The sequence below is a fragment of the Panthera onca genome, chromosome F2, assembly GCF_046562875.1.
Source record: "Panthera onca isolate mPanOnc1 chromosome F2, mPanOnc1 haplotype 2, whole genome shotgun sequence".
In the NCBI taxonomy this organism is placed as follows: domain Eukaryota; kingdom Metazoa; phylum Chordata; class Mammalia; order Carnivora; family Felidae; genus Panthera; species Panthera onca.
In genome coordinates this window covers 75,832,032-75,844,487 of record NC_138356.1, presented here as the reverse complement: position 1 = coordinate 75,844,487, position 12,456 = coordinate 75,832,032, and the positions used below count along the sequence as shown (strand labels likewise).

Genomic DNA, 12,456 nt, shown 5'->3' with positions numbered 1-12,456 from the left:
ACCTTACGGTGAATTGTGTAATTAACACCTGTGTACAAAGCAGGCCGTTTGGAAGGTGGTTCACCTTAAAAGCAGCATCAGGAAGCTTGGGGTGTAACCTGGGTACTTCCTTCCCCCAGCCCCCAATCAGTGTCTTTATTTCCCACACTGCATGCTATTTATTAAGAGACATTGATTTTCCAGCCATTCCTTGTCAGGCACCCTGCGGAGGCCCAGGGGGTGAGCTGGGCATTCCCTGAAACAAGGGTGAGTAAACGATCCCAGATTACCCATTGGTGTCAGGCTGGGCGCCCTGCTGGCAGCTGGGCTTCCCTGAGCGTCTCTGTCTCAGAAGAGCCATGTTAGTGCCTTGTTTGCTGTAAGAGACTTCAGTCTGTCTCAGTGCAGGGGAGACAGACCTTTACCTGTGCGAGCAGTGCTGAAACTCTTGCCTTCCTCGCTTACCAAGAATGGCCTTTTCCCAACGAGGAGCTTGGCTACAGAGTGGAGGAGCTGGGCATGCCCCCCACGAGCTGGGATGGGATCTTCGATGCCGGGCCCCGGGTGCAGAGGCTGGCCCGGCCGTCTGTTGTGCTAGGGTCTCCAGCTGTGCGGCTGACTGCGCCGTGTGCCTTAGTGTGGCCGGCAGATTGGCGGGGGGTGTGGGACGTGATGGGGAGCACAAGGCCTCTGAACCGCTGATGGGGGCTCGACCGAGGGCACACTGAGCAAGTGCCAGCCTTTATTTCCCCCCTTAGCCTTCCGCACAGATGCGCCAGGCCCCCATTAGAGGGAAATGGGTTGGGGGGAAAGAGGGTGTTTAAGGGCGGTGTTCGGGTGCCGTGGTCCGTGAGCGTCTGTAAGCCAAGCACTTTCCCCAAGGAGAGAGCAGAGAGAGGGCCAGGCCCGTGTGTCCTCACGGCCATCTGAAGACAACATTGGCCACTGTGGGGCCCGGCTGTTTGGTTGGTTTCTGTCCATGTGCTCTATCAGGGGCGGGAGAGGGCAGGGAGAAGGCCTCACTCTGTGGCACACAGACTCAGGGATGATACTGGGTTTGCCTCCTAATGGGGGAGAGGGTCTCTTGGTCCTGTCACCTCTCCCCCTCACTGAGCCTTGTCTTTGTTATTTTTTAATTCTTTTTAATGTGGTTTTTTTTTTTTTTTTTTTTTTTTAATTTTTGAGACAGAGAGAGACAGAGCATGAGCAGGGGAGGGACAGAGAGAGAAGGAGACACAGAATCCAAAGCAGGCTCCAGGCTCTGAGCTGTCAGCACAGAGCCCGATGCGGGGCTCGAACTCACGGACTGTGAGATCATGACTTGAGCTGAAGTCGGATGCTCAACCGACTGAGCCAGCCAGGCACCCCGAGCCTTGTCTTTATAATGGGCTTAGGGACCCAGCAGCTTCATGAGGGGCCGAGGACCAAAGGCGGTGATGACAGTGTAGCATGCTGAGGGCGGGGGCGCTGGTCAGTGTTGGCTCATCTGTCGAGTGGGTGAGCCTCGGAGCTCTCTGCAGGTAGCAACGGGCCTGGTTCTTCTCGGGTCCCCGGAGCCTGGCACAGGGCCAGGCACCCAAGGGGCCCTCTGTTGTTCTCTGCTTAACAAATGGCCGACTCTGCTGCCTTGTGAAGCGTGAGGCCCTGCCCTCTCTCCACTTTATCGAGTCCCTGCAGCGTGTCAGGCACTGATAGGCTTCCTGCACAATGGGCTAAATCCTGCCGTGCTCATTGTGCTTAGATCCCTGGGGAGGGGTGGGCGGACAAGTAAATAAATGAGCCGTGTCACAGTGACCGTCCTCACTGGTAGGAAATGGTTGTGTGAGTTGTGTTTGTTAGATCAGAACTAGCTCACTAGACTCCACGCTGTGGACCTGCCCGGCTCCCGCGTGCCTGATTGCCTTCTAGCTTACTCTGTGATATACCTATTTGTCAAGTCTTCAATATCCTGAATGTCCCCACTAGCCGTAAACTCCAGGAGGCAGGGGTCTTTCTCTGTTCCGTACACACAGTGTCCCAAATGCCTAGGACAGCGCGCGGCTCTCCATAATTATCTGTGGAGTGAACTGTTGGCTCGTAAAGAACAAATACATTCTGTAGTCCTTTGATAATTCCAAGGAACTACTTATTTCTTTTGCGCATAAATGATGTTTTGTTTAAGAAGCACAGACACGGAGAAAATCTGGAAAAAGGAGGAGAACGAGAAGAAGTCAGCTTACAAAGAGAATGTTTTATTAAGTGGTAGAAAATTATTGTTGAACTTGCTATTAGAGATAGAAATTCTGTTTTCAGAAGAGCAGTGTTTGACATGAATACTTAACCAGAGTGAGGAGAGGGTAACTAGGAAGCAGGCAGAGAAACTGAAGAGACAGGCTTTGAAGTCAGGCCAAGGTTGACTTGACCCTCCCAAGTCCACAGCCAGGTGGAGTCCTGAAAATAAAAGTGAGCGTGTCCATGGAGCCTGGTGGTTTAATTTGCCTCGGCTTCCAGAAATGCTGGGTCTGGAGCGAGTGTCTCCATGCTTGTGCCTGAAGGAAGGACAGTGCTGGGAGACTGGGTGGCGAGTGTGGGCTGAGAGCCGGGACTTCTCAGGGAAGTTTCCTCGTGAGGTCTTGGAGCTCTCTCGTCTCTCGACTCCCAGAGGACCCGTGATGTCGGCCGTAGGGCCCACGCCTATGATTTTACCACCAGAGACTGGGAACCAGGACTCCCCCCCCCCCCCCCCCCCCGCCACCGCCATGCTGCACAAATGCTACACGTCACATCCAGAAACAACAGGAGACTGGATGGAGGGAGACTTGAGAAGCAGGCGGCAGGGGAGGAAGTGGGGAGACCCTCCGGCGTGCCTAGTGCTACTTTCCACAGATAAAAGGTGAGCACCTACTGTGTGCCAGAGCTGTGGCTGGGAATGAAAACTAGGTGGTAGTGCCGGCCATGATAGAGCCGGGCCGGGGGCTGAAAGACGCATGGCTTCCGGGGACGCCACAGACAACCCAGGATTTGTCCGTGTAGACGTCTGCGTTCGTAGCCCGGAATCTCTGGGTAGCGTCCAGGGTTGTGGCCTGTGTCTGCCGGTCTTTATTCAGCCTACCGGCTTGCCCCTCTCATGCATGGTGTTTTACCTGGAGTTATTTGCTCCTCCCTGAATGCACGTGCTGCTTTTTCTGTGGGAGCCTTGTTCTTTCCATAGTGCCCCACTGCCCCAGGGATCATGTCACATCATCCCCAAGAATCATTCCCAAGGCTGCTGAGGACAGTGCTCACCGTGTGGTGCCCGAGTCCACGGGAAAAGAGTCTTTGGAAGCTCTCGAGAATGGAATGTAGCTGAATGGGCTGTGGTTCCATGTTGGGTGAGGCCACAGAGAATTGATGAAGGATGTACATTTGGGGAAGTCTTCAATGGGGAGTATCTTATTGTGGACAGTTTATGGGATGGTGATCCCAGGCAGCAGAAGTGAGGGAGTGGGGAGGTGCGATAGGGACGGAAGAGAGCCAAGGGTTTGTTGTTGGGCTCACTCCTTTGGTCAGTGAAACCTCGGCTCTTCCAGAATCTTGAAGCTTCAGATGGCTTCCAGAATTGTCCACCCAAATCAGGAGCCCAGAGTGGTCATGTGTTGGCTCCCATCCCTCATTGGTTGAGGGTTGCCCTCCGCCATATTGAACCGTCTTCACTTCTGGGCTGCAGGGGCTCAGCTAGGTCGCCAAAGGACACCCTGTGCAGCAGAGGTGGGATGCTGGAAGACCAGGTAAGTGTGAGCTGCCCTCTGTAGCTGCTGCCAGAGTCGGGTGTGGGCCAAGGGGACACAGCGAGAGCCCCACTGGCATTTCAGTCAGGGAACCAGAACTCGCACAAAGCACAAACTGGTCTCTGGTGTCCGTCCAAGAGGGAGGAGGGTGCATAGTGTTCCGTCCCCCACTGTCTTACTCGTATTTTTCTTTCACTGCCCCATATTGCTCATTCCTCCACCCCCTTTTCTCCCTGGCGCCTCCTTTCCACAGCCATGCTCCTCAAGGAGAGGCTCTATCTCCCTGGGAGGGGCTTCGAATTTAGAGATGCAAACGTTGCCTAGTCTGATCTCCCAGGTGTTGCAGACTCTTCCCCACAGTGTGACAAATGGTATCTGAAGCTTCCTTGAAAACCGTCATCGGAAATGCATCACCAAAAACCACCCTTTCCTTGTTGGACAGCTCTGACTGCTGGAAATTTCTCTCTTCTGCTGAAATCTGTTGCTGACTTGTACCCACTGGTTCTCGCCTGGCTTTTTGGAGCACAGCCGTGCAGGTCTCCTTTGTCCCCTAGGGTAGGCCCTTTCTCTGCTACAGGCCTATGTCAGGCTCATAAAATAAGGAGGCACGGACCCATCCTGCAGGAGAGTCACAGCACAGTGAGGCATCTGAATAGAAAATCGCAAAGCAGTATGGGAAGTCCAGCCATTGCTGTGGTGGTATGTTGGTTATATGTGTGTGTGTGCGTGTGTGTGTGCCTTTCAGTTTGTCATTCGCACAAGCAGAGGATGTGGCATGGGGGTGTTGTGTGTTACCTGTGTGCAAGGTACAGAGGGGTATTTGGTCAACTTGTCACCCAGTATTGTAGCCCAAAGGGGTGAGCAGTAGGTACTCGTGGGTGTGTATTTGAGTCACGGCCTTGAGGGTTCAGGGGTCGCGGGAGAGAAGATTTATGGCAGATCTTGGCGTGCTTTATCTGGTACTTTCTCCTAGTGCAGACGGGAGGGAAGCCACGGAAGGGTTTGAAGGGGTGCAGTGACAGGGACAGATGTGAATTTTGAAGCGATTCACTCTGGGATCAGGAAGGAGAATGGTTTGGAGGTGTGTCCGTCAAGATGACTTTTAGCAGAGGCACCAACTGAAGACGTGTTTGAGGATGAGGATGGCTGTTCATTGGGGTAAAGAGGCATCTGGGGACCAGTGGTTCCAGGGCGGGCTCAGCCGCCATCACAGTCTCAGGACCGTGTTTCCCTTTGAGATCCTCGAGGCATTGACCCGTCTTTCGCTTGCTCTCCTGTAGTTCCTGGGTGTTTACCTCTGTTCTAAGCAGTGCATACGGCAATGCCTGGCCGAAGAAGAGGGACGTTTCTTTCTTCTTAGGGAAGAAAGCTGCTCCCAGAAGCCCCCTGGCAGCCTCTCCCCCAGACCCCCTTCGCCACATGAGGTCCTGTAGCCCCAGCGGCCGGGTGGCTGTCCCCGGAGCGGGAGGGGCACTGCCCTTGAGGCAGGCACGGGCACCGGGGGTGGGTCTGGTGGCCGGAGCGAGGGCACTGATGGGGGAGGTGAGATTCTTACCGTCTCCCCTCCTCCCCCTGGGCCAACCCAGGCTCTTCCAGATCCTTATGTGCTCTGTCCACCGTCCTCATGGTGCTCAGCTCTGCAGTGCGTTCCAACATGGGATGCCGGCAGCAGAGTCAGGATCTAGCTTATCCAGGGCACAGCCAGGAGCTCCCTTCTGCTTGTGCAGGCTAACGCTGTGTGTGTACTTTTGGTTTTTTAAGTTGATTCGTGCTGTTAACCCGGGTTCTGCTTATGGCAGGCTCAAATTCACAGGGTGCTGCTCTTGTTGTTGTCGTACTTGAACGTATCTCTTCCTGCTGTGTCGCTCATGAATTGAATTGTATCCCTTGGTGAGTCTGTTTATAAAGTGAAGCATGATTTTAAATGCAAACAGTCCCTTGGTAAGTTGTTCTTGCCTCTTCATAGCATCCAGTATATTCTCCTGTTGCTTATGCACACGTGTCACCCACGTGACTGTGACGCAGGCAACTTTAGGCTCTTTGAAATGTTTTTAATACAGCCACTAAAAAATGATCTAAAAACATTCCCGTCAGGCCTGATGCAGGTCAGACGTCACAGGATGTAAGCACTGGCAGTGACTTCGCAGGTCACTCGTTTTGCCCTGTTTCTTCTGCTCCTCAGGGGTCGTCTTGCTCTTCAAGGGGTGGACCTATATGATGGTCCTTGACTTCTCCCCTTTGGCCTTGGACAGTAATGCACAGTCTGTGTGATTCACGATCTCATCTGCTGGTTTTTCTCTTCGCTTCAATGTTAACAGGCTTAGTACTGACGCTAATTACGTGACTAAGGACCTGCTCCGGTCTATTAAATTCCCTAAGACTGCTTCCACCAGGTTGAAACATGTTCCAAGTACTTGGTCTGTGGGGACAAACGTTAAGTGTTTGTCTTGATCAGTCTGCCCCATTAGCCACGTTTTTTTCCTGGCGTCATCTTGGGAGCGCTTTCCTCCCCCCAGCAGCCTTCCCCAAGAGTTTGTGTCTCCGCATTTTATCTTGTCCCGTTGGTTGGTACATTTATGTGCGGGTCTGGCTGTCGGCCGACCTGCATCGTGGGAAGCAGGGACGTACGGAGCCGCCTCAGGCCGTCTCCCCTTTGGTTTCTCCCGTTTTCTCCAGCTTCTGCCTTATCACTGCACCGTTCTGACCTCACCTGCGTGATGCCCCATGCCGGCGCTTTCCGGGCCCCTACTGTCCGTCCGCCTGTGCGTCTGTCCTGCAGCCATGCACCCGCCCCGCGTGCGTCTCTGCCAAAGGGCTGTGTTCCTTCCACTTGTCATGACGTCCCGAAGAAGGGATTCTGGGGCAGGTTAGTTCAGGTCTGTGTGTGATTCCAAGACCGAAAACTCCTTCCCCTTCCTTCCTTCCTGTATCTCCTCTGGAATCCGGAACCGCATGCATTCAAGCGATCACGCGTCCTTTTATTCCTCACTTTGGTGTTGAAGTCTTTCTTCCCCCTCAGGCTACTGCCAAGCGTCGCCGTGCGATGTCAGCCGCCGTTCCTTCTGTGGCTGGCGTCTCCGTTCTTCAGTGGGTTTAAGTGTCCTTTGAACCCACCCAGTTCACCCTCCCCAGTGGCGGCAGATGTTTAAAGCACAGATACCGGTTAGCCCTCCTCCCACATAAACTGTGGCTCACCGTTGCCTTCCTCGGTGGCAGGGGGGTGCTGTGGGTGAAATGTGGCCGCAAACGCGTTTCTCTTGGCTCTCCCATTGTCTTAAGATCTTTTAGATTAGGGCCGACCTTGAAGCATCTAAAGATTTCATGTAAAAAATTGGAATTCCCGGTCTCTCTCTGAACAGCCCAAAGATTGGATGACCTTGTCCTACGACCTGACAGGGTGGCCCCGGCCGCAGCTGGGGCCTGTGCTCCGTCACCTGAGTCCTGCTTGGCGGCTTCCCTTGCCCACACTGCTAGACTGGCATCCGTGGGCACTAGAGTTTCCTGCCCTGCTCTCCCTGAAGGAGGGTCCCAGACCTCTCGGGGGGCCTTCGGGCCCTCTGGAACCTAACTTTCACTCCCTCCGCTGGTTTTATTTCCACCTCCCTGCTTCTCCATGAAGCTATACCCACACAGCACACACGTAAGCTAATGGTTTCCTGCTTGTCTTTGCTGTCTTTTCTTACAATGGGATGTTGCCATTTTTTTTTTCAAATTTTTTTTAACATTTATTTATTTTTGAGACAGAGAGAGACAGAGCATGAACAGGGGAGGGTCAGAGAAAGAGGGAGACACAGAATCCGAAACAGGCTCCAGGCTCCAAGCTGTCAGCACAGAGCCCGACGCGGGGCTCGATCCCACGGACCGTGAGACCATGACCCGAGCCGAAGTCGGATGCCTAACCGACTGAGCCACCCAGGCGCCCCATGGGATGTTGCCATTTTTATTACCATACCCACTCCTTTGTTTCACACCCTTTTTGCGTGACCTGTTCCCCAGCGTTCCCATCACTTCACAGACGCTTGTGTTTACAGTTAACGGAAGGGTTGGTTCCCCAGAAAGCCTTTCCTGACTTCTCGAGTAGATCCTACCATCCCTTCTCATTTCACTTGGCGCGCGGCTGACTGCCCCCCTCCCCCACCCCCGGCCCCCACCAGACTGCAGGGCATTTGAGGGCAGGGTCTGGGTCTGTGCCTTACTGGTCTTCGTATCCCCCACGGAGGGTACCTAGTAATTGTAGCTTGAATGATTTCTTCCTGGGCTATAAATCTTGGGAGACTCTATCTTCCTTAATGACTCTGAAGTCTGGTAGGCGTCATGAAAACAAGGTGAGGGGTCATGCCTGCTTTATCAACACTGTATCCCCAGTGCCTCGATGGTGGCCTGTGGCCTCAGTGCCGAATTTACTGAATCAGGTGAGAGACTGAAGAATCAAAGACGATGCCTGAAGTGTTGGAGAGGCCTGCGTAGCAGTGAGGACCCAAGCGTATATATCACACACATATATTTCTTTTACTGTCGCATAAAAAGGTTGTGTGCGCGCTCCAATTCTGTCCCTGATATAAAAGGATATTTTATACATCTCAGTATTATTTGACCTACAGGTGATGAATCTGACCTTGAACTGGAAAGGAAGTATAAGGAGGATGATCGAGAAAAGACTCCAAGGAGGCCGCGGACACAGAGGACGGAGAAAGTCCAGAAGGTCTCCTCGGGAAAGGAGGCCGGGCAGGTTTCCGGAGCGAAGAAGCCCATCATAAGTGTGGTTTTAACGGCACACGAAGCTATTCCAGGTGAGCACAGCAAGCGGGACGGGGCCGGAGAAGGACGTTGGGCTGAGTCCATACTGGGCAGTCTCGCTGCTTGGACCCCGTGGTCCCGGGCAGGGGCTGCTGCTGTCGCTGCCGCAGACACGGTCAGAGGAGCAGCGGCCACGGAGCGTGTCTTTCCTTTGCTCCCCTGGCCCAGTCCCTGTCCTGGGTGTGCCCCCCGCTCACTGTGTTGAGCGGTGCGTCCCCCCGTGTGAGACAGACCTGCTGAGACCAGAGGGCCGCAGCCCGCTCCCGGGAGCCCATGTTCTCCGGTCCCCTCCGCCTAACTTCTGTCCTGCATTTTTAGTGGTTCCATCAAATGTTTTATAATGCTGGAGATTCCTGTCTGCATTTCCTTTCACATAAAGCAGCCTGTGGAGATATTATACTACCTTTTTTTAAAAAAGGCCTCTTTCAGGAAGGGATACTTCAGACAAAAAGCAGTATGATGTGATAGTAGGTTCCAAAGTATAATAATGGTTTTTTCCCTATCCATTTCAGGGCTAGTTGTCAAATGTATTTTAAAATCAAGTGTAGGATTTTAAGAGCAGCTGCAGCCATTTAAACAGCCCTTTCCAGTGGAAATAGTAATTCCTTATTTAAGGTGAAAATGCCAGATAAGTGCCTCTTTACACTTCGATGCAGAGTATGATGATCATTAGGAAATAAAAACACTGGGCGAGAGGAACCTTCTGGAAACTCACTTCATCTGCGCTAGCCTGCTTCAGAGCAGTGTCAGTCTGGGAAGAGAAACCTCGGAGAGGGGTGGCTCCTGTTCTCAGCCGTCTCTAGACGAAGTTCCCACAGTAACGTCTTTAAAATTGGCAGTAGGCTTTCAAGATTTCTGCAAGGGGGGTAGAAGTGTGATGGATCTTTGCTGTTCTAGATCCAGGGATAGACTGGAGCCTTTTCTTCACTGCACTGGATACGTGCATGTGCGTGTGTCCACATACGTGGGAAGTGTCCGCTGCTGTGCAAGGTCTTTGATCATTTCGCATCATAGAATTGCACGAGCAAAGGGACCTTTGAGGTTTTCCACTCCAGACCCGTCATTTGCTAGGGTGGAAACGGAGGCTGATGGTAAGGTCATGTCATGTTTGGGACTGGACCCTTGGCAGCTCGGATTCCTGTTCACGGCCGATGCCACTGCTCCATACTGTCTTGGTGCAATTTTACACTTATTTGCCTTTATACAGGATTTACCTTATTTACTTTATACAGGACCGCTTACAGGTGGTCCTGTATAAAACCCGATAGGTAAACACATACGTATGTATGTCCCCGTCTTACATGTTTTTGTCTTTTTCATAGATCAAAGGGAATTACCTCAGAAAGGTGTTTTGGTAGATTATTAGGAAACTTGCCCTTCCCACCCAACACACACACACACGCACACACACATGTTAAACGTGTGAACTGCAGGAAAACCAGTACCTGGTAAGGGTACTGTATACAGTGAAGAAACACTTCTGGGGCTCCACTCCCGTAAGGGGTGGGATCTGGGACCTCCGCGGTGCCCCTTCAATGTGTGCTGCCTTGTGCCTTCATCTCAGGTGCCACCAAGATCGTTCCAGTGGAGGCCGGGCCCCCGGAGACGGGCACTGCAAACCCCGAGGCCACCCCGGCCGACCTGGCGCCTCGGAGAGGGTACCAGGAGTACGCCATTCAGCAGACGCCGTACGAGCAGCCCATGAAGTCCAGCAGGTAAAGTGTGTGTCCCGTGTGACCTCAGCCAGAGCTGGATTCTGGTGATGGCTGTGGGGGCTAGAGGACCAGCATGTTAGCGTCCCAGGACTGTGTCTGCAGACTGGGTTGTAGAGGACATGGGTTCCTTGATGTAACCCAGGAGTTGGACTCTCCATTACGGTGCCTGTGTGTTGACTGAGCCCGGGCTGCTTCTGTGAAATGCGTGGCAGATCCACTTGCTTTAGGACCTGAGCACCGACTGGCTTAATGAAGGGGGAGCAGTTTACGTACGTCAGACATATGTTTAACCTTAATAAAAAGAGGTGTAAGTAAGGCCTTACTTAGTACGTTTGCTGATTTTTATTTATTTACTAAAAAAAAATTTTTTTAAGGTTTTTATTTATTTTGAAACTGAGAGAGAGCATGTGCACACATGTGCACAGGTTGGGAGGAGGGGCAGAGAGAGAATCCCAAGCATGCTCTGCACTCATGTGGGGCTTGAACTCACGAACCATGAGATCATGACCTGAGCTGAAATCAAGAGTCAGACGGTGGACTGAGCCACCGAGGCGCCCCAAGTTTGCTGATTTGTAAAGTTGCACATATTATAATGGAAAAAAAAAATCTTTATTCCCTCCCCATTTTCAAAAGTAACACTTGTTGGGGCGCCTGGGTGGCTCAGTTGGTTAAGTGTCCGACTTTGGCCCAGGTCCTGATCTCACAGTTTGTGAGTTCGAGCCCCGCGTCGGGCTCTGTGCTGACAGCTCAGAGCCTGGAGCCTGCCTTGGATTCTGGGTCTCCCTCTCTCTCTGCCCCTCCCTGTGCTCACACTCTCTCTCTCTCTCAAAAATAAATAAACATTAAAAAAAATTTTTTAATTAAAAAAAAGTAACACTTGTTATTTTCTTGTGGAAAGTTCCTTCACCCTGGATGGTGTAGTTAATCAAAGTAACCCATCGTTCTTCTTCTAGAGGCAACTACTGTTGCCACTGTAATTTTTTCATGATATACTAAAACATAGTGCTTTAATTATGTTACTTTTTTCTAATGCAAAATACCAAGTGCATTGTTATCAACTTTTTTTTTTTTTAAACTTAACCACACCTTAGGGACACCTGGGTGGCTCAGTTTGTTAAACGTCTGACTTTGGCTCAGGTCATGATCTCGCAGTCCGTGAGTTCGAGCCCCACATCGGGCTCTGTGCTGACAGCTCAGAGCCTGGAGGCTGCTTCTGATTCTGTGTCTCCATCTCTCTCTTTGCCCCTCCCCCACTGGCACTTTGTCTTTCTCTCCCAAAAATAAACATTGAAAAAAAACCCACAAAACTTACCACACCTTAAAAAATGTTTTTGATACATAGTTTTAAAAGAGTATCTGCTGTTGAATAGGGTGCACTGTAGTTTGTGTAGCCAGGTTTTGCTTGATGGGCAATGTCGTGCTCAAGGGTCTCGGACCTTCGTCTTTCAGTTCTTCTTCACGACTTCTTGTGGGGTGAATTGCTAGCATTGAAATTGCTGTCTCAAATAGTAGAGAACTTATAACTGTCACCAACATTGAAAACCATCCTCCACACACATTGGGTCAGTTGACATCCCTTAGTGAATGCTCAGGTGCGTTTTCTATACCCTCCCCAGGGTCTCGGTCTCACCACCTGTGATAGGTACCTGCTGGGGTGGGGGTGGGGGGTTAGCAAACTGCACCTGAGCTCTGCAAACATTTTTCCAGCCGAGACGAAAGACAAAGAAAATGCCAGTTGCCAGTGGGTTTCCTCTGTTTGTAGAAGAGGGAAATGAGGCGTTCTTGAAGAGAGCATAGCTTTTAGTGCCAAACAGACCTGGGCTGGCTCTAGACTTTTCTACCACGGTTCAGCTCAATAGATTAAACGCCCATTATGTGCCAGGCACTGGGGATGAGAGAGAACAGGACAGACGCCCTGTTGCGTGGAGGAAGCCTTGGCTCTGTTGTATTTGACTCAAGTGGATGTGCCTCTGAGCCTCTGTTATTCCAGCCGTAAGATCGTCTAGTACAATCTGACTTAGTTTAGTGGTGAGAATAAATGATAAACCATATGAACATGGTGTCATGTGGGATGCTTCATTAATTCGTAGCCTCAATCCTCTGTGCTTGCAGCTATGGGCAACTAAATTTATTGATGAAGTTGTAAAAATACTCATTCCTTTGGCAAAACTGTCATGGAATTAAGTTTGAAGAACATTCTGGCGTCAACTTAAGTTGAT

At 51.6% G+C, this 12,456-nt stretch overlaps 1 protein-coding gene across 8 annotated transcripts in view; it reads left to right on the top strand.

The window, feature by feature from the left end:
• ZFAT (zinc finger and AT-hook domain containing) overlaps positions 1 to 12,456 on the top strand; it is a 345,664-nt gene that overhangs the window by 155,607 nt on the left and 177,601 nt on the right. For all 8 annotated transcript variants that reach the window (XM_078441802.2, XM_078441799.2, XM_078441798.2 and 5 more), the window contains 2 exons: positions 8,327 to 8,515; positions 10,087 to 10,237. In XM_078441802.2, the coding sequence (XP_078297928.2) occupies positions 8,327 to 8,515; positions 10,087 to 10,237 (340 nt within the window). The remainder of the gene's footprint in view (positions 1 to 8,326; positions 8,516 to 10,086; positions 10,238 to 12,456) is intronic.